Here is a 22,687-nt window from a genome sequence, read left to right on the forward strand (position 1 = left end):
TGTTCCATGGTATATCTAATACCTTGGAAATTCTTTTGTACCCTTCTCCTGACTGATACCTTTTAACAAGGAGATCCCTCTGATGCTTCGGAAGCTCTCTGTGGACCATGGCTTTTGCTGTAGGATGCAACAAAGAAAATGTCAGGAAAGACCTACTAGAACAGCTGAACTTTATTTGGGGTTAATCAGAGGCACTTTAAATGATGGCAGGTGTGTACTGACTCCTATTTAACATGAGTTTGAATGTGATTGCTTAATTCTGAACACAGCTACAGCCCCAGTTATAAGAGGGTGTGCACACGTATGCAACCACATTATTTTAGTTTTTTATTTCTATATCCCCCCCCCCCAAAAGATTTCAGTTTGTCTTTCAATTGGGTTGTACAGTTTATAGGTCACAATAAAGGTAGAGAAAATTCTGAATGATTTTTTTACAATCACAGAAACCTGACATTTTAACAGGGGTGTGTAGACTTTTTATATCCACTGTACCTTAAAACTCTGCTGGTATGCTGATTTTAGGCTGCTGGAGGTATCCAACAAGATCGGTGTGCTTCTTTTTGTTGACTCCAATGTCCTGTAGTGACATATGGGTTAGTCGCATGACCTGCAATGTAAGGTGATTAATAATAATTAAAACAGAAAGTTCTTGTGCAGATATATAGGGATAGCTATATGTATAAAAGTGATGTTTAACAGTAGTTGCCTTTCAGGAGGAAGTTATTTTATAGCAATAGCACTCACAAATTGTGCATGTTAAAGTGCCCTTACATGCATCTATGAATCTATCCATGTAAGCTGTTTTCTGTCATTCTAGGCTGATAAAGGCTTGTTGGAAATGTTGGCTACTCAGGAATGGCTACTTCAGTTGTTTAGCTTGCTTGGTGACTTCAACTTTGTGTAATATTTGAATTTTTCCTTCAGGTATTCATTAAGCACCTCAAATTCTTCGATAGCAGCTCTGCTGTGTGCTCTCTATCCTCACTTTCCTGTTCACAGCACAGATAACAGGTAACTGTCTTTCTAAAATATTTATTTATATTGTTACTTTGAATTCTGACTGTAGAGTTAAAGTAGAACTAAAGGAAAAACTTTTTTTAGTTTTGGATAGAATGGAGAGGGTTTAGAACACCTGTCCGTTTTTATTGCTGTCTGTTTCCCCATAATTTGCCCTGTTTTAGGCCCCTTTTACACAGGCTTTCCAATCGGATCCACTGTCAGTTTTTCAGGCGGACCTGATCAGACACCCCATTCACCTCTATGGAGCGGCGGATGTGACATGTCCGCTGACATCTGCCGATATCTGATCTGATCCTGCTCGTGAAATCCAGAGGGATGGTGACCCTATTTTCTAGAGCTGAATGATTAATAGTCAAGAATCGTTATAGCAATTATTTTTCCCTGTTGCGATCTTGATAAAAGTGTTTCATGATTCTTGCTATGCAAAGAATTCTCTCTACTCTTCTGCAGCCACAGCTGTCGAAAGGAAGGAAGAAAAAAAAACGGGCAGTCTGCCAAGAATCAGAACTTTTTATCAGTTGAACTAAGTCTAAACGTTGTAACAATTTGTCAATGGAATAGACTTCGTGTGTAAATGAATTAAAGGGGTTGTAAAGATTCATGTTTTTTCACCTTAATGCATCCTATGCATTAAGGTGAAAGAACATCTGATGATTTACCGGCCCCCCAGCCCCAAGGTTTACTTACCTGAGCCCTCGAAAATCCCACGCTCGATTGTTGCCTGGGCTTCTTGGCTCTTCTCGGCTCTTCATTGGATAGATTGATAGCAGTGCAGCCATTGGCTCGCGCTGCTGTCAATCAAATCCAATGTCCCGGGGGGCGGGGCCGAGTCCTGCACTCGGCAGCTATGGACGCAGAATGCAGAACTCAGGAGCGCGCTCGCAAGGAGACCCCCCGGGAGAGCGCTTCTCCCAGGGGGTTATCTGGAACGGGGAGGAGCTAGGAGAGCCGCTGGGGGATCCCAGAAAAAGCCATTCGGGGCCACTTTGTGCAAAACAAGCTGCACAGTGGAGGTAAGTATGACATGTTTGTTACTTTTAAAAGATAAAAATCGAACCTTTAATGTCACTTTAGGTTTAGCCACTTAAACACTAAACCCTTTTCTGACATTTTGTTGGTTTCAAGTTAAAATCATTTTTTTTTCTAGAAAATTACTTATAACTCCCAAACATTATATATATATATATTTTTTAGTAAAGACCCTAGAGAATAAAATGGTGGTTGTTGCAATATTTTTTTTGTCACACAGTATTTGCGCAGCGGTCTTTCAAATGCAATTTTTTTGGAAAAAATTACTTTAATGAAGAAAAAAACTAACCAGTAAAGTTAGCCCAATTTTTTTTTGTATAATGTGAAAGATTTTACGTCACGATAATCGTGATCTTTTTATTCTAAGCAAAAAAATTGTGATTCTCATTTTGGCCAGAATCGTGCAGCTCTACTATTTTCCATCCGTCTGAAGATGGGATCGAATGAAAACTGACAGGCGGTCCTTCATCATCCGATCTCCCCATAGAGGAGAGCGGGGCTCTGAGGTCCACCTCTGCACAGATGACGGACCTGTCATCTGCCTGCTCAGCGGGGATCAGCGGATCGATCCCCCGCTGAGCAAAGCAGAGTCTGTCAAGCGGACCACGCGTGTGAAAGAGCCCTTACTGTTATCACAGAGCGTGAAAATTAGAGATTGTAAAGTCAGAAGGTTTTTTATCCTAATGTATTCTATGCATTAGGATAAAAAGCTTTCTGTGTGTAGCATCCCCCCTAACACCTGAGGTCCCTCGCTGTCTAACGATGTCCAAAATTGTCTCGGCCATCTGAGATTCTCCCTCCTGATTGGGTGAGACACAGCAATGACACCATTGGCTGCCACTGCTGTCAATCAAAGTCAGCTAGCCAATCAGGAGAGAGAAGGGACGGGGCCAGGTCGGGGCTCCGTGTCTGAATAGACACATGGAGCCGTGACTTGGCTCGGGTGCCCCCATAGCAAGCTGTGGAACCCGAGAAGAGGAGGATCTGGGCTGCTCTGTGCAAATCCACTGCAACAGAGCAGGCAAGTATGACATGTTTGTAAAGTCTCATTTTTTTCATATAAAAATAACAATCACTTTAACCACTTCAATACCTGGCACTTTCGCCCCTTTCCTTCCCAGGCCAATTTTCAGCTTTCAGCGCTCTTGCAACTTTAATAAGAATTGCACGGTCATGCAACACTGTAACCAAATAAAATTTTTATGATTTTGTTCACACAAATAGAGCTTTCTTTTGGCAGTATTTATTCACAAATCCATTTTATTTTTTGCGATATAAGTGAAAAAAGAGCGGAAATTAAAAAAAAACAATATTTTCTTCTTTCTGTTTTAAAAGAAATCCAATAAAATCTAATTTTTTCATGAATTTAAGCCAAAATGTATTCTGCTACATGTCTTTGGTAAAAAAAAATCCCGTGTGTATAATAATTTGTGTGATCACGGACATATGTGCGCAGATGACCACGGACGTGTGCAGATGATCATTGGGACATATGATTTTACTGTTACATATGTGGGGGACAGGTGTTTTTACTGTGTGGGGACATGTGTGTGTGTGGGGACAGTGTTTTGGGGACATGTGTGGGGACACTGGGCCAGTGATCAGTGTGTAAAAAACAGCTCATACTCACTGATCACCGGCTGGCTTCAGCGAACCGCTCTCCTCTCCTCTCCTCACTGACAACTTCCTTGTGAAGAGAGGAGAGCCGATCGCTTAGCAACCGGCTCTCTATTTACATCACATGACGGCTCTGATTGGACGCAGCTGTCATGTGATCAGGAGGGCCAATCACAGAGCCCTCCTGCCAATCAGAGATGCGCCGTGTCCGGGTGACACAAGCGCATCAGGATCGTGCAGTTGCGCGAGCGCGATCCCCCTCCCTCTGAGGGACGTTCCTGAACATCCACTCAGAAGGAGGAAGCGCCCACCTGGCCCTAAATGTGCAGTGGGCGGTGGTTAAATAAAATCTCAATTTTTGAGTTGTCACCAAAACAGGTTTAGAGAGGAAAATTTTCCAATGGGGACATTAGTTCTGGTGACCACTAGAGATCCCTTCACTTTGGAGGGATTTCCCCTCACATCCTGTTTTGGCTATGGGACAGGAAGTGAAAACAAAATTTCCTCAATGGGACATAAATTGCAAAAAAGAAACTAACAGGGGTTATAGCCTACCCTTACTCCATCAAATTTAAAAAAAAAAAAAAACTTGTAATAAAGTTTTTTTTTTTTTTTTTTTTTTTTTTTTTAAGTGAATTCAGTGGCAGGGTACAAAAATTCACATTGTAAAATTATACAAAGTGCCAATATCTCATTGTAATACTGTGTGACAGAACATCAGTAAACAAAGAATCTCAACAAACTTTGTCTTTTTTGTTGTGCTGTTAATGGTAATCTACTGAAAGCAATTAGAAACATGCACATCTCTCACTGATACTTCACTTTAAGAGAAGTCAATATTAACCATTAGCAGTTAAAGTTTGAGTTGAGTTACTTCACCTCCAGTTCCACTTTAGTTTTTTTACGTAATATTTCTATTGAAATTTATGTATGCTTGTTGTCTGGGATAAGGTTTGAGCTTCTGGAAAGCCAGTAGAGTGTGTTTGCACACTCTGTATTTGCTGCGTAATAAAAGCTTTTAATGTCTCAGTATATGTATATGATAGAACAACTTGAGACTCTCTTCAAGTATATTGTGACTGATTTTTATATGATGTGACTGAATCCACTGTTATGAAGTTGTTCTATTGTAAACTTATATTTGTGGAGGGGATGGATCGGGCCGTCTCAGGCTCTCAACGACTTACTGAGAGGCTGAGCCGGGTGTTAGTCCAGGCACCTGGCAGATCCAGACTTCCTTTGTCAGGATGATGCGGTGCCTGGACTGACATTGGTGACGTCAGCACAGAGCAGAATTCAATCCACTCTGTGCTGAAAACAGGTCACAGGAGTGCAAAATGAATTGCACTCCTGTGATCCATATGAGAAGCCCAGCCAAACGAGATTTGGCTGGACTTCTCCTTTAATTCTTTTGCGTCTCCCTGGCAGTAGAGTTTGTCCTGTCACCCCTCTTACCTTTCTTTACTCTCTCCCCAATCTGTGTTCTCGCCACACAGCCTGTGTCATTCCTGTTACTTTCTCTCCCCTTCAGCAACAGTAAATCCTTTTTTTTTTTTCATAATTATATTTTTATTAAAGTTTAACAAAATTTACAAAATAAGTCCTATAAAAAAGACATCACAGTTGAAAACAGGATTACACGTAAAGATCAATGAACGTTGTGGGTCACACATCTGTAAAAGCTAAAACATTAAACATTTTTAAAAGAAAATAAATGGGAGTTATACCAGGGGTCTGGATTAAGAGAACTGGGACATGAGATGGAGGGGGTGGCCAAGCCTGGGAGTCCAAGTCCCCGCCAGTCTCGATGAGTCAAGACCTGGAGGGGAACCAAACTCTGAAGAACCCCAAGCATCCCATATCCTATTAAGCTGGGTTACGGCACCTCCCACCTGAGCCGTCATATACTCCAATCTGCGTATTTCTGAAATCACTTTCAGAAGCTGAACATGGAAGGGGGGTGGGTAGGGCATAACCATAAATCTTAAAGCTGTCAGCTGATTGGTCTCTAGTGGTGCTGATTTTAGGCACAGTGCCGAGAATAGAGAACAACTGAGCTTGTGCAGAGCAGGGTGAGAGGTGTATTACTGGATTTTAAACAGTATAGACACTTATTTTCAATGTATTACGTGGCTATACCTACAAAAGGGGCCAGCCTGAAGTAATCTATCAGGACATAATTTTCTGACTAAAGTTCCACTTTAAAATAAAGCAGCTTCATGTAAAATAGAGGGTTAATAAGTACCTCTCCGTTTCCTGAGAGTTTAATATTTACACTTTTCTACTCCACATCTAACCCATAAATGCTCATCTCTTCGGGGTTTGTTTAGGATTTCTTTTCTAATTAATACATTATTTGTATTGGTCTGACTGGTAAAGTTATAAAGGTAAGGTTCGTTCACTTTTACAGAACATATAGACATACATTACAGCCAGATGTTTTCAGTGGTTTATCCTTTGCAAAACTACTTGTATGGAATAATGACCAAGATATATTTATTACTTGTGTGTGTACAGATATCATCTGCAAGCTTTACGTCACCTCTATGTGCTGGCTGCTGAGCCGAGGCTCCTGGTCCCTGTGGATGTAGACACCAACACACCCTGCTATGTACTGCTGGAGGTTACATATAAAGTAAGCTATAGCACAGACTTTTTTTTTTTTGTCACTTCATCAATTATCAACATAAAACATATAGCTCACTGGTACTTATTATATTTGAATGCAGTACATACATTTAAAAAGGCAGAATACTACTGATATGATACGGTTGTTTTTGCCAATAGAAGCAGTTCCATCTTTAATACGGCAAGAAGAAACAGCCATTTTAGCACATGCCCCATATCTATGATTGTCATGGCAAGAAGGCCTTCTGCAACATTGCAGTAAAAAGAAGGGCAGGGCTAGAAGAAAGGGCTTGGCATATGTATTTTGATGGGTACCGTTTCAAATGTGCCCAAGTCCACTATGGGAAATGGGCTGATGTGTTGGTCAGTGGAATTGCCCTGCAAGAAACATGAGGAATGCTTACATTTTCATAGTGAACATTTGTTTGGTCCCGCTTTGAATGGATACATTTAGAAGGTGACTGTGGGTAAATGTACTCTGTTTACCACTTTAAAAAATTGATTTTTAATACAGCTTACCTGTAAAATCCTTTTCTTGAAGTACATCACGGGACACAGAGCACCATAATAATGACTAATTGGGTTATACGCTACCTTTAGGTGATTGGACACTGGCAACCAATAGAAAGGCAGTTCCTCCCATAACCCCTCCTATACAGGAAATACCTCAGTTTTGTAGCAAGCAATGACAATCCCAGAAAAGAGGGGAGAGACCTCTGTGTCCCGTGATGTACTTCAAGAAAAGGATTTTACAGGTAAGCTGTATTTAAAATCCATTTTTCTTTATCGTACAATACGGGACACAGAGCACCATAATAATGACTAATTGGGATGTCCTAAAGCAATGCACCTGAGTGGAGGGGAACACAACATCCAAAAAAACAGTCAGTCTTCCGAAAAGAAGCTGACATCTTTAAGTAAACTTTTATCGCCCTCACCACATCAAGCGAGTGAAGCAACCTTTCCTCCTTAGTTTTAGGGTTTGGAAAAAAGGAAAGTAGAATGATATCCTGGTTCAAATGAAATATGGAAACTACCTTTGGTAAAAAAAATCCGGACGAGTGTGCAAGACCACTCTTTCCTGATGAAGAATCAAAAAAGGTTCTTTGCAAGAAAGGGCGGCCAATTCTGACACTCTTCTAGCCGACGTTATAGCCACCAAAAAAAAAAAAAAAAAATTTCCTGGCTAATAGGACGAACGGAATAAGTCCAATAGGTTCAAACGGTTGACTCTGTAAAGCTGACAGCACCAAATTTAGGTCCCAGGGACATAAAGGCGGCTTAACCGGCGCCCTCAAGTGCGTTACTCCCTTGACAAAGGTTCGTACCAAAGAATGGATGCAATTGGTCTTTGGAAAAAAATCTGTCCTTTAATTGTCCCTAAAGCCAGCTTCAAGTCTACTCCTGCTTGAAGAAAGGCCAGAGCTCTTCCGATCGTATACCTACGAGGGTTCCACTTCCTTTCCTCACACCAAGAAATGACTTCCAGACTCTATAGATAGCTCTAGAAACTGACTTTCTAGCGTTTATCAGAGTAGACAAGACTGAACCCATAATACCACGGTCTTTCAATATTCTGGTCTCAATAGCTATGCCATCAAATTCAGCAACCGTAAAGAAGGATGGAATATGGGTCCTTGAGACAAAGGTCTGGACGGCACGGAAGGACCAATGGGTCCCCCACTGCCAACTTCACAATCTCCGAGTACCAGGATCTCCGAGGCCATGCTGGGGCCCCACTAGGATCACTGGCTTCCGTTCCCCTTGTATTCTGCGAAGTAAGTGCGGCAGAATTTGGATCGGAGGGAAGGCATATATCAGAGAATATTGATCCCAAGGAACTACTAATGCGTCTATCCCGACAGCAAGCGGATCCTTGATCCTGGATACAAACCTGTCAAGCTTGGCATTGAATCTGGATGCCAGCAGATCCACATCTGGGGTCCCCCAGTGTTGGCAGATCTGTAGAAAAACCTCGGGATGCACGGACCATTCCCCTGGCAACAATTTTTGGCGACTTAGGAAGTCTGCCTGCCAATTGTCCACCCCCCGGTATAAACACTGCTGAAAGGAACGGCACATGTTTTTCTGCCAAAGTCAATATGTAATTTACTTCCCTTTGGGCTGCCCAACTCCTGGTACCTCCCTCGTGTTTGATATATGCCACTACCGTGGAGTTGTCGGACTGGACTTGGACGGGGAGACCCCGCAACCTGGACGTCCAGAAGCGCAGAGCCAGACGAGCTGCCCGAATCTCCAATAGATTGATGGGCAGGGACCTTTCTGCCTGGGACCATATTCCCTGGACAGAGGCCTCCTCCAGGACTGCTCCCCAGCCTAGACGACTGGTGTCTGTAGTTACTACTCTCCAAGTTGTTGGAGGAAAGGATTTTCCCTTTCTCAAATTGCTGGTCTTTAACCACCAAGAGAGGTTCCATTGTACCTGTGGGGACAGAACCATAGGATGATCTAAGGTCTGAGCAAACCTGTCCCAGGCTTCCAGAATACTGTTCTGGAACACCCTGGACTGGAACTGTGCATATGGAATTGCATTGAAGGATGACACCATTTTGCCCAGCAACCTCATGCACAGCCGAATAGAAGGTTTTGGTTCCCTTTTCACCTTCTGGACGAGTTCCACTATGGAAATGACCTTCAAGGGCGGTAAAAACACCTTTTCTTGGGCGGTGTTTAAGACCAGGCCCAGATACACCAAGGCTTGGGTCGGACAAAGTGCCGACTTGTCCACATTTAGAATCCAACCTAGGCGTTGTAAAACCTGCACTGTTCTTGACATGTTTTGGATCAGGATGGGGCAAGAGCAATCCCTCAGGAGAAGATCGTCCAGATATCCTACCACGGAGATCTTCTGGGGCCTTAAGGATGCCAACACCGGGGCCAGAATCTTTGTGAAAACCCTGGGGGCCGTGGCTAGACCGAATGGCAGTGCCACGAATTGAAAATGACGGCCCTCTACTGCGAAATGCAGAAACCTTTGATGTGGTCCGAAGATCGGTACATGAAGATATGCGTCCTTGATATCTATGGACGCTAAATAATCTCCCTTTCTCAGACAATTACCCCTTGCTTCAGCAGATTCTGTAAAGCTAGGAATAGGCATTTCCTTTTCTCTGGATCCAATGGGACCCTTGAGTATAGAAAACGGTTTGGAGGAAATTCCCGGAACTCTATTCTGTAACCCTGTGTTATGGTGGAAATGACCCATCTGTCTTGGACCAGATCTTCCCATGCATCCAAAAACAGCCGAAGCCTGCCCCCCACCCGTGAGAGCGGGGGCGTCCCTTCACAAGGTTGACTTGGAGTTGAACTTGGCTGGCTTTTGATTCCAGGGCTTCTTCTGACCCTGAGGCTTTTTGAAACCAGACAGCTGAGGCCGTCGATACCACCTGGGGGAAGAAGCACTAGGTCCTGGAGCATTGGGAATTTTGTAAGAGGGTTGCTTCCCTCTTTTTTTAGTAGGGAGAAGGGCACTCTTTCCTCCAGAGATCTTTTGGATATATTTATCCAGATCCTCGCCAAACAAGTGTTCTCCATGGAAGGGAAAAGCTGCAAATAGCCTCTTGCATGGCGTCTCAGCAGACCAGTTCTTTAGCCAGAAAACCCAGCTCATATGTATGGACAGTAACGCAAAACGAGACATTTGCTGAATTGAGTCTTTCAATGCATCTACTGCAAAACATAGAGCACGTGGAAGCTCCAACAATTCCTCGGTAGGTTCCTCCTGAAAAGGCAGGTTTTTTATTAACCTTTTAAGCCGGTCTTTTAGGGATTGGCAAATTCCAATAGCTGAACTGCTGCACCAGCCACCGAAAAGGAGGCTTTTAATAAGGACTCTAGCTTTTTATCGTCTGGATCCTTAAATACCTGGGCATTATCCACTGGGCAGGTTAAATTCTTATTTACTGAAGAAATGGCGGCATCCACCAAAGGTGTACCCCATTTCTTCCTGAACTTTTCCTCCATAGGATAAAGGATGGAAAACCTTTTTGGAAGTAAGTATATCCTGTCAGGATGATCCCAGTCTGCGTAAACCACCTGCTCCAATAATGGATGCAAAGGGAATGCTTGGGAACCCTGCTGAGGTCACAAGGATCCCAAAGTAGAACAGGAGAGTCCAGACTCCTGAACCGGAGTTAACTTAAACCCGACTCGTACCATCTCAGTCAGAGATCGGATAAACAGTTTCTGGGAATGGGAGGCTGAAATTGGCTCCTCTGAACCTGAGTCCTCAGCTGAGGATTCTTCAGCCTCTCCTTCCTCCCGGTCCTTTATGGCCACCTCCTCCAAATCCTCTGCCCACTCTAGTTCCAGATCACCTGGACCCATCTGGCTATAAGAGTCCTGGTGCTCTAGTGATTCTCCACTTGGCCCGGGCTCAGGGGAGGGAGATCTATTACGCTTCTTCCCTCCCTGTGTTACAGAAGCAATCATGCCAGCTATTTTGCCTTCAAAGCCCGCTAATGCAGATGCTAAATCATCCTTAGTAACATAAGCCGAGGTAGGAATATTGGTAGTGGCCACTATGCCTGACAAATGCAATGGCTCAGGCAAGCCAGATGCCGCAGGTCTTTCAGGGGAGACTGAGGCTGCATCAGCATGGGGCTGGTCTCCTGTTTTCAAGGGAGGTACTCTTACCCCTGTGCCTGCCCTGCTCCCTGTACCTCGTTTTCTGGAAGACATTGCTTACATACGAGGAAAAAAGTACTCCCACAAACTGTAACCAGCGTTTAACCTGTCGCAACTGTGTCCAAAAACCTCCAGACTCACGTGACCAAGTATCGCTCTGTGCTGTCCCAGCACACGCCAGGAGCTCCAGCTTCTTATAAAGCTTAACCTGGCAGTGGACTGAGCACATGCGTGCACCCGCGTGACCAGCGGCATGGACGTCGCACGGCACACCCGCCTTGCCCAGACGCACACCGCGTACGCGGCGCATCTGTGATGCACACAGCAGCGGCACACGCACACACCGATGGCGCGCACGCATCGCACATGTGGCGCATGCGTCTCATCATGGCGGGTAGCGCCTCAGAGGACCTTCAAGGACCGGGTCCCCCATTTTTTTGAGGTCCACACCCCTGGACCTGTAAGGCACCCTTCTGGTTTACCTTGGGCAAGTTATGACCAGGAATACCAGTTTTAACAAGGGTCCAGTGCCATATAGGACACATTACAAGCAAAACCTCGTTCTTGAACCGAGGCTCGGGTTCCATCCACTTTAGCTTTCTTATGCCATCCAAATGGATACAATTATAACATCCTCACTGGAATATTTATTTGAAGAAATTTAAAGAGCTTCAACAGCCATGACCATCACCTTCAAGACACTGGCAGAAAAACTGAGGTATTTCCTGTATAGGAGGGGTTATATGGGAGGAACTGCCTTTCTATTGGTTGCCAGTGTCCAGTCACCTAAAGGTAGCATATAACCCAATTAGTCATTATTATAGTGCTCTGTGTCCCGTGATGTACGATAAAGAAAGAAAGTTAGGTCTACAGTTAAAAAACCTGATTCTCTTTCTACTTCAACAAAGCATTCCTTTCACCATTCTCAGAGCTTGGACTCTAATCCCAGACCCTAGTCCCGATTCTGTAAGAAACCGTTAACATTGAAGTCTGCTAAACTGGGGAGCAAGTCCCCTTCACAATGAAGGGGCGCCCCTGCTCGCTTGCGTGGGTGGATGTTTGCAGACCTTGGGTAGGGAATGATTGCAGATGAGTGGGTACACAATATGTCCACACAAGGGTAACACCGCTTCAGGTTGAGCACACTACCCCATATATGGTTTACAAATAGAGGTGTTTGCCTGCACACTCCACTGGAAATGCTAGTTCTTTAATAAAGTATCAAATGTTCAAGAAAAAAAACATCACAGCAAAAAGAGCAGAAAAAGGTAGGAAGGTTGACACGTTTTGTGCACAACAGTGCTTCAGCAATATAGTGGCTTGTGGCTACAAGCTGGATTTTTAGAGCTTTCCCCTTCTGCACTTTATGCTTTCTTTCAAATGTGTTTTTTTTTTATTTAAAAAAAAAAGTGCTGAAAGGTTTTGCAATTTCTACTCCGACTTTTTCGCAGTTCCAAAACCTAATCGATATGTTCGTTCGATCTTGAAGCTCAAGAGACTTGCCAAGTTTCAAGTGTACACAAACTAAAACACACAGTGCACTTCACTTTCTTTTGTTTTTGTAGCCAAGGTTTCTAAGGCCCCGTACACACGGTCGCATTTTCCAACGGAAAATGTGTGATAGGACCTTGTTGTCGGAAATTCCGACCGTGTGTAGGCTCCATCACACATTTTCCAATGGATTTTCCGACACACAAAGTTTGAGAGCAGGATATAAAATTTTCCGACAACAAAATCCGTTGTCGGAAATTCCGATCGTGAGTACACAAATCCGACGGGCAAAGTGCCACGCTTGCTCAGAATAAATTAAGAGATGAAAGCTATTGGCCACTGCCCTGTTTATAGTCCCGATGTACGTGTTTTACGTCACCGCGTTTAGAACGATCGGATTTTCCGACAACTTTGTGTGACCGTGTGTATGCAAGACAAGTTTGAGCCAACATCCGTCGGAAAAAATCCTAGGATTTTGTTGTCGGAATGTCCGAACAAAGTCCGACCGTGTGTACAGGGCATAAGAGTGCAGAACTTCCTGATGGAACTGGTGCAGTCAGTGGTGGCCTTGCTCCAGTAGGGAGATTTCCTGGCGTCAGTGGATATCATAGATGCGTACCTGTTCCAATCTTCACTTCACCAAAGGTTTCTGCAGTTTTTGGTGGAGGACTGCCACTTTCAGTTTGTGACCCTGCTGTTTGGCCTGTCCACAGCTCCCAGAATGTTTACCTAGGTTCTGGCTCCAGTTCTGGGGCACTTGCGTACCTGGGGTATCCTTACTTCTGAGGAAGCAATCTGCTTCTCTGCTGGATACTAATGTGTCTCTCACAGTGCACACGCTGGAGCGGTTTGGATGGGTTCTGAATTTACAGAAGTCGACCATAGCCCCAACCCAGAGGTTGGAATAGGCTTAACTCTGGATACCATCCAGGTGAGTGTGAGCCTCCCTCTGGATAATAGTCTTGCTCTGAGGGCCCAGATGTACTTGCTCAAGACAAATCCCTCTGTTTTTCTTTTGCATGAAAGCTCTGGAAAAAATGGTAACCTCCTTTGAGGCAGTACCCTTTACTTAGTTTTTTTCCAGGCCCCTACAATGGAATGTCTTAGCAGCATGGAAGAGGAGGATGCAGCCGTTCGATTCCCCAACGTCATTGACCCTCAGCACAAGACTGTCTCTGGACTGCTGGATCTCCTCATAGATGCTAGAGATGGGAAAATTGTTCCATCCCTAATCCTGGAGGGTCCTGATGACGGATGCCAGCCTGATGGGCTGGGGTGGAGTTCTGGAAAATTTCTTGGTCCTGGGAACTTGGTCAATACAGGAGACATCGTTGCCCATCAACATTATGAAATTTGAGAGGAGAGATTCATCTAGCCCTACTGCCAGAGTCTAGTCAGACAATGCCCTGGCACAGGCGTACATAAATCTTTAAAGAGGCACCAGAAGTCAGACTGCTTGGGAGGAAGTGGATCGCAATCCTTTCTTGAGTGGAACTCCATGTTCCTGCATTGTCTGCTGTCCACATTCCAGGCATAGAAAAATGGCAGGCAGATTTGCTTAGCCGTTAACAACTATCTCCAGGGGAGTCGACTGTTTACCCAGAGGCGTTCAAGGATCTGTCACCAGCCAGTCACCCTGGATGTGGATCTTCTGGCATCCGGGTTCATTACAAAGTTGAACAGGTTCCTCTCCAGGACAAGGGATCCACAAGCATTTGCTGTGGATGCTCTGGTGATACCATAAAACCAGTTCTTCCTAATTTATGCATTTTTACTGTTACATCTTCTACCTTGTCTACTTCACCAGATTAGTGTGGAAGATGTTTTAACGATTCTGATCATCCTGGCCTTCCTTGCCTGGGAAAACTTGGTACTCCCATTGTGAACATGTCAGCGGATGACCCTTGGATCTTTCTGGATTGACCCAATCTTCCATCCTTCTTTAACAGCACTGGTTTTAATGGCATGGCTGTTGAAGCCAGGGTCTTGAGAGATAGGAGTCGCTGATTTAGTCATTCCTAACCTACTGAAGGCTCAGAAAATTACTTCAAGAAAGATTTACCACAGAACTTGGAAATCATATTTTGCTTAGTATGAGGCTAAGAGATTTTATCCTTGCAGGTATGTCCTGGGTCACATACTGGCTTTTCTCCAATCTGGAGTTGATCTGGGACTGGCCGATCATAGGCTAGATTGCAGCCTTGGAATATCTTTATAAAGAGACCGATTGCTTCACATTCCTTGGTGTGTGCCTTTGTATTTTTCCACAAGTTAGAGCTCCGTGGGACCTTAACTTGATACTTTTTGTATTGGAGAGGTCTCCATTTGAACCCATCTGGGATATTTCTTTAGTCCTTCAAACTCAGAATGTAATTTTTCTTGTTGCCATTAAGGATGAGCTCAGACGTGTTCGCAAACGGCACGTGTAGAGCCCGCCAGAAACTCGGCATTGTGGAGCACTAATCGCAAGCAGTGAGACATTGTCCCGATGCGCAGCTGCAGAGATCGGGAAAAGTCTCTCAGCTTGCAATTAGCGCTTTCCAGTGCCGACTTCCTGATGGGCTCTGCATGTGCTGTTTGCGAGCATGCCTGAGCTCATCCTTAGTTGCCATTACTTCAGCTTGCAGAGTTTCGGAATTGGCTGCTCTTTCACACTTCCTGGTGCTCCACGGTTCCGCGGCCTCAGCTACAACTTTTACCTAAGGTGGTTTCTTTGTTCCATTTCAATCAGGACATTGTGTTACCATCCACCTGTCCCAAGCCAAAGATGCTGGGGGAAAAGGCTCTTCACATTTTGAAGGTGGTTTGTTCTATCAGGTGTTACCTGAAGTCAACTGCTGCTGTTCATCAGTCAGATTCCCTTCTTGTGCTTCCTGAGGACTCAAGGAAGGGTCACACAGCTTCCAAGTCTACCATTTCTCAATGGATCCATCAGCTTATTTCTCAGGCTTATGGCCTAAAGGGTAATGTTACACTATTTGGGGTGCCTGCTTATTCTACTAGGAGCTTGGGTGCTTCCTGGGTTATCCCGCATCAGGCTTCGGTAGCTCAAGTTTGTAAGGCTTTTACCTGGTCTTTGGTTCATACTTTTATAAAGTATTACTAAGTGGATCTTACAGCCGCTGAGGATGCTACCTTTGATTAATGTGTTTTGCGGGCTACTGCCTGAAGTTCTTACTTGCTCTGGTTTGGTTGTTTGGAGTAAGTTGGCTTGTTGCCATGTTTTCCACCCCTCATGTTTTTGTGTGACCATTGACTGTGTAGATAATTGAATGATCTTACATAGTAATTATGAGTAAAAATGGCAAATGACTATGAATTAAAAACACATTTGTACCCCATGAAAGGGAAGCATATAATAGAGCTTTGTGTATTGAATTAGTGCTGTAGTACACACACACGTGTAATATGGACACGTGTGTGTATGTATGTATGTATGTGTATGTATATGTATATATATATATATATATATATATATATATATATATATATATATATATATAATATTTATTAGGACGTCACGTCTGTTCAGCAGTGGAACGTACGCCGGGATTTGGTAAGACAGACGTTGCCTTTATCTGTACTATCTGGCGGGAGCATTCTGGATTGAATACACAGATATGCTGATCGAGCTGGTGCCGGTCTGGGCACTCTGATGTGTAAGAGCATATGATTTGTTTTTAAAGGGAGATTTCAATAAAACTTTGTTGCAATATTACCCTGTCATTTCCTTTTTGGGTAATTGGTGCACGTCCTTTTGAGGGGACAACATACCTGTGGGATGAAGAAATGCTGATTTGGAGTTCCTGCTGGTTATCTTGGCTATATAATATACGCGTAGTGGTCCAGCGGGCCTCAGGGCTCTGGTGAGTGCATTATTGGCATCACTGGTGGTGGAGCACCCTATTTCCAGGAGTTGTGGCTTATCACGTCATCAGTTCACTAAAGCAGCACGGTGGATGGGATGAATTTAAAAAAGTACAATTATACAGATTTTGATGTTGAAAAAGTTTGAGATGGAATTTTCATATATATATATATATATATATATATATATATATATATATATATATATATATATATATATATATATATATATATATATATATATATATTTTTTTTTTTTTAATATTTTTTTATTTTGTAATACATATTTGTTCACACATGGGACATTCACTCACATAATTATTGCATGATATTGTTGATACAGTATTTATAGTGTCTCTTTGGAGGTTTTGATCATCCTTTTGGAGTTTTAATATTTCACAATTTATTGCACAATACTGCAGTTTATGACATATGTAGTATGTTTAAAGTCACAAGCACATGGATATAAGCACCAAGTATTTAAGGATCTATGTAGAGAAATAGCGCCTACTTTGTTTGAACTGCTGAAAATGCTAATTACGGTACCTGCCTATCATACTGGTTCTATGGCTCAAATACATTTTGCGTAACTAACCAAGACAGAATGCAGATCACTCAGAGTTTACCTTCTGCATCAGTAACTGGAAGCATTAAATTCAGAAACCTAGCAGCCTAGATTTTTTTTTTATCAGTACATATTTCCTTGAACACCTTTCTGGCCACAAGGAAAGTTAATTTAGGTTTATTTTTTTGTTTTGTTTTGTTTTGTTTCCCCCCTAGCTGTGTGACCAGTGCAGTCATTGACAGCTCCTTTTGGGAACCAATCAACATGGACACTTTGTTAGCAGGTGTATTTCTCCCTGTGTGCACAGAGAAATAAATGCTTTTTGTAAAGAAACCACTACCATTTTCATTAAACTTGTTTAATAATTTTTAATTTTTTTTTTACTTTTTTGTTAGCCTATAATGAGAAATATGAGCACGGTATTTTATTAAAACATCATACCCAATGTACACCTATGTCCTTAAATGACAGTGTAAGTTTGATTTAGGTAGGTTAATTAGTAATAGAGCTACAGTCTAGGCAGCGAATACTGACGCCGATATGTTTAGTCTTCGCATATAGGTATCATGACCTTTTGTCACAAAGATGTAAAAATAAAATAGAACACCTGTCAACCCTATTTTTTGTGGTGGGGTTATTTCTGTGCTTCTATGTGACTGGGACATAAAGTGACTCTTTCTTACAGGCAAAAGATGGCAATAACCGCACTTTATTAAGTACAGTGGGGAAGGATTTGAAAAATTAATTTGTTGTGTCCCAAGTGGGAGGAAATCTACCGGGCACAGACAGAAGAAAAACTTACTGGAAATTTACCACTTCCTATATGTTATCCAAAATGTAAAAAAAGTATTGGATGGAGATTTATTTTAAGGCCTCACGCACATTAGACGTTTTTGGACGTTTTACAGCAACTGGCGTTTTACAGTTTTTGGCTTCAGATTTTTTTTTTCTACAGTCAATAAACTCCCCATCATGTTATCCTATGTGTCCATGCACGCATAGGCTGTTACCGGCAGTTTTTTGGCTTCAAAGTTGTGAGAGGAGTTTTTCAGCTGTAAAAACGCTCTAACGTCAAAAAATGATGATAGGCCCTCAAAAACACAGCTCACCAGCGTTTTTTGACGTTTTTTATTTATTGAAAAAATAAATAAAACGCTAAAAAGCGCTAACGCGGAAAAATGCTAATAAGCGCTAAAAGACACTATTGCAAAAACATGAAAAACTCACCGCAAAGCTACTGGCGTTTTTATAATGTTATTTTAACGTCCAGTGGGCATTATTGTGTAGAGATTTATGAATGACAAAGCTGTGCTGAATATATTAGTCTTATATGAGTTATTAAAACTCTCCTTGGGGTAAAAAATAAAAAAGACTCTCCTAAGCCCCTTTTAACTTGCCTAAAATTGCTGTCAAAGGTGCCTCTTCTGCTAGTGGGGACAGATGATTCAGTGCTTCACTTGAGGCCCACCTTGGGCCAGTTTTGTTGCCCACCCTTGCGGCCCCTCAAAAAGAACAGTCCTCACAATATTGGGCGATCAGTTAGAGGGCGTGGGAGTAGAGGATAATGTTTATTGGATGAAGAAACTTTTTAATAATGGCCGTATGTGCAAAAGCGGTAGAGATGTTAGGACTTATTTCTACTATAACATGCATTTTCATATGTGCTGCACAGTGTTTAGAATGGAACTTTGTCTTAAATGGCAAAATACAGCATAATGCATCCAAATGCATGACTTTTGTTTATTGGGCTTTTTTGAAAATTTTGTGATTTCAGCTTCAGGCATTTTGTTTGCACCGTGAAATACAGCAAAATGCAGTGAAATTTTTCACTTTTGGAGCCAATTTGAATTAGAACTAAGAAAATAAAGCAGTTATCCATAAAAGCCAGATTTTTTGCTTTGTTTGAAAACTCAAAATGCTCTACAAAACAGTGTACCTTGTGTTTGTAAATTATTGTTATTGTTTTGTATAAAATTGCCTGCAAACCATTTTAGCTCATTTTGACGGTTTTCCCAAAACCGTTATATTCAAGGCATGTCGTGAATGATAACTCACTTTTTCTTGTGCTCTTAACCAAGCTATCAAACCATCAAATGCTAGGCGTCACAACTAATGACATGCACATGCAAGTCAAAGAGAGGCTAAGATGGCCATACAGGATAGCAGGGTTTAGTTCCAAGCTTTTTTTGTATTACAAACTTGCATCACCAAGACCTGAATGACTAATTTCAGTGATGAAAGCAATGTGTACTTCCGAGTAAAATATAACTTGCTAAATGAGCAAGGTTGTTGCAACCATGTGCCTCATATAAAGTCCCACCCCCTTGCTCTTTCCTCTTTGATTTATGACAGGGATGGAAATATGTGACCTTACCGGGCCACAATTTCATTTAAAGTCCCAAGGGATGGAACAATGGGCCTTACCAGGCCATGCGTTCATATAAAGTCCCTAAACATTACTTTTAATCTCTATCCAATATTAGTTATAGGGATGGAAGCACATGGTATGCTCTATCATTTCAAACTACATTATCCTCCTTTGCAACTTTTGACCCTATGACAATTCTTTCTGATCCATTTATTTTCTGAACTTTAGGTACCTTGACAACCAATTTTATGTTTCTCACTTATATACCTGTTTTTTTGCATTTGTTGCATGTCCAGGTTCGATTTTGGAGGCGGTGTTAGTTCTCCTTTTCTGGGAGCCATGATGTGCCTGGCGGCCCTCCCCCTACCCCCGGCCTCTGACACCTGGGGGGGGGGCACCACCACTGCACATCAATGTCACGCATCCCATGCTGGACACGCGGCGCTGTTCGGGCGCTGACGTGCCTTTGTGTGTGGTGACTACGCTTGCGAGCAGATCGGGGGACTTCTGCTGGCGGAGGGTCGGGCATTCCTTGCCACTCTGCTGCGCTGGTGTGACGTCGGCGGCGTCATCGCTTCGGTGCCTATATAGGCTTCCCCCGGGACGGGCACTGGCATTCAAGGCTCTCTATCACACTGGCCTGCACGCCAGTTCAGGATTTTTCCCTTCCTGTTATAAGCACTTTCCACCACAGGTAATCAGTTCATCCACATCACTTTTTCTTTGACCCACACTTCCTTGTTCTCACTGGTGGTCACTTGCCCTTCTCCCTCTTCCATTTTCACCTCACCTCACATCTCAGCCCCTGGCTGCCAGTTTTTACCCCCTTCACCTACCCCCCACTTGGGCCCTTTTTCCTCACCTTCTTACTCCTTTTTCCCCCTTGTGCAGTTCACCTCGGTTCATTCTCAATTTAACCCACTCCCAGGTTGCCTTGCATTCCCATGCTTGCTCTGGCTGTTGCCTGTTGGGGCGCTCTGGATGAGATGCTCGCCGTGGCTCCCGGTGGGAGCACCTTCTCGGACGGCCACGGTACCCGGTTTTACACCGCAACCATACGGACCATTAAGAGTCAACAGGTATTTGATTTGAGGGTTTCACACCCCACCATTTTACATGTTTGCCTGATCATTTTACCTAAGCTTAACTTTTTACCCATAGATACATCTTGTGCTTGCTCCTGACGAGTGGCCGCTTAGCCACGAAACGCGTAGAGCTGCCATACGTCATGTTTTCATTCTACACTACTCGAATATCAAGTTTACCTTTAATACCCCCTTTAGGAACAAGAAGTTCATAGGCTCTGCAAGTACCATGATGCATTATTGTTTTACGCCACAATTGTTCTGGTGAACTCTGGATGGCTATTGCTTGCTATACTATGTTATATTGTTTTTACGACTTCATGTACTGTATTACCATTTACCATTGTTATGTGTATTTACTTGCTATGCTCGGTTGTATTCTATGGCAATCAATAATAATAAAATCCATTATGTTCACCAATTTACCTTTTTGCAGCCATGTGCCTCATATAAAGTCCCACCCCCTTGCTCTTTCCTCTTTCCTAAATGAGCAGCCATGTTTCCCACTGATGCATGTGAGTAGACTTTAAAGAGCCAAAATCTGTGCCCATAAATGCAAGTGTAGAAAGTGGAAATGCTGTGCTAAACCCAAAACTAAAATACAAGCAGCTAGTACACAAACAGACCAAGTTCAAGGAAGGATAATAACAAAACAGTGCAGCGCTCAAATATTAAACATGTGATAAGAGCATATAAAGTGAACACCTTTACAGATGTGAAAACATGTAAGCATCAAATGATAATCAAGTGTCCAGTGTGCAATATGGAACAGCAAAACCATTAAAAATAGTAAAGAAAAAAGTCCATATGAGGAGTAGTAGCTCTTCAAGTTTGGAAAATATAAATGTGAAAATTTGAGCATCAAATGGTGTCTGGTATAAATATGGAACGGCAAAGTGAAGTAAAGTTCATATAGGAAGTGTTGGAGGGATGTCTCTTCAGGTTGGAAGGTGCCGATAAACATCAAAAGGCATATAAATATTCAATGAGGAATAAGAGGGTACCCTTACCGGATACATAGGACGCACATACCATATGGCAGTACGTCAGAAAGGCATAGGGGGAATCTCCCATTGTATCCAGACAAGGTGGTGTCTTTTTAGGCCGCAAGCCCAAATGGATGTTGATGGGCACGAGCAGGAGCGGTCTCTCGAATTCCAACTGCAATCAACATGTGGCCTGGAGCATGACCAAAAAAAGAACCTTTTTCTCCACTTTTGCTGAGATTTGCTGGCAATTCCCTTTGAGTAACCAATGTACATTGCAAGGGTTTTACATACCTTTGTTGCAGATTTCTATCTTTTTATTGCTCTGAAGGAAAAGCTCTGTTTGTGTGAACAGTGAATGTGAATGGGAGTGACTTTTTCATTATTAGTCAGCTGATGCTCTTGCAGAGTTCTAATGAGGAAATTGGCAGTGTCTGACTCCATTTAGATGTGATCAATCCTTTTGGCGTATCTCATCAAAAATTAAATGTTTGCTGCAAAGGATGCCTAAAATCTGGTGTGCACCTTAGTGTAGGCTTCTGGGAAAATCAGTGATCTAATCGGACAAGCAGGAAATTCCATTTCTGGGGGGCGTTCTGTACACCAAGTGTGTACTGATTGCCTCCAGGTTGCCATATTACTTTGCATTTTAGAGAAACTCACAGATTGAAAAGGAAAGGTGATTTTTGATGATATTCAATTACAATTAGTATGCTATATGTTTTTTTGGTCTTTTTATTTTCTTTGCAATTCTATGTGTGAATCTTCGGTGATGGGCAGCAAATACAATACATGAATCAACGTAAAAATCATAACAGAAACCTATAACGAATATTATAAAAATTTCATATCCATCAAGTGAAATCACTTAAACAGTGACACTTTAAAGCAGGAGTCCGGTGCGTTCTCGTTCACCATTTCAGCTCGAATGTTTGGCTGAATTTAGATCTGAAACGGACCAAAAGACACATGGGGCTCCTGTGCAAATGGCACCAGAGCCGCTGCGGAGATATGTGAACCGGCTACATAGAGAGTCGGTCACAATCTCCTGCTGTGCGACTTGGATGTGGGGGAAACCGCATCCAATTCGCACTAGTGTGAACCCAGCCTCAAAGTGCTCCTAATAGCAATACAAGAAATCACCACTGTGATAGTAAAGCTCACACTTCTGGGTATTTAGCAGCAGACCTCGCACATATTATTACGGTTGTCAATACACATTGGTTCCTGGTAGATTTTAGTACACTAATGCCCTGTACACACGATCAGACATTGATCGGACATTCCGACATAAAATCCATCAGATTTTTTCCAACGGATGTTGGCTCAAACTTGTCTTGCATACACACGGTCGCACAAAGTTGTCAGAAAATTGTTCTGAACG

The 22,687-nt window shown here is 42.8% G+C and overlaps 1 protein-coding gene across 1 annotated transcript in view; it reads left to right on the top strand.

The window, feature by feature from the left end:
* The window catches only part of ANAPC1 (anaphase promoting complex subunit 1), a 168,091-nt gene that overhangs the window by 124,012 nt on the left and 21,392 nt on the right, over positions 1-22,687 (top strand). Inside the window, exons 39-40 of the mRNA XM_073628045.1 lie at positions 925-1,011; positions 6,184-6,301. Of these exons, the coding sequence (XP_073484146.1) occupies positions 925-1,011; positions 6,184-6,301 (205 nt within the window). The remainder of the gene's footprint in view (positions 1-924; positions 1,012-6,183; positions 6,302-22,687) is intronic.

The sequence above is a fragment of the Aquarana catesbeiana genome, linkage group LG04 (genome assembly GCF_042186555.1).
Source record: "Aquarana catesbeiana isolate 2022-GZ linkage group LG04, ASM4218655v1, whole genome shotgun sequence".
NCBI classification, from domain to species: domain Eukaryota; kingdom Metazoa; phylum Chordata; class Amphibia; order Anura; family Ranidae; genus Aquarana; species Aquarana catesbeiana.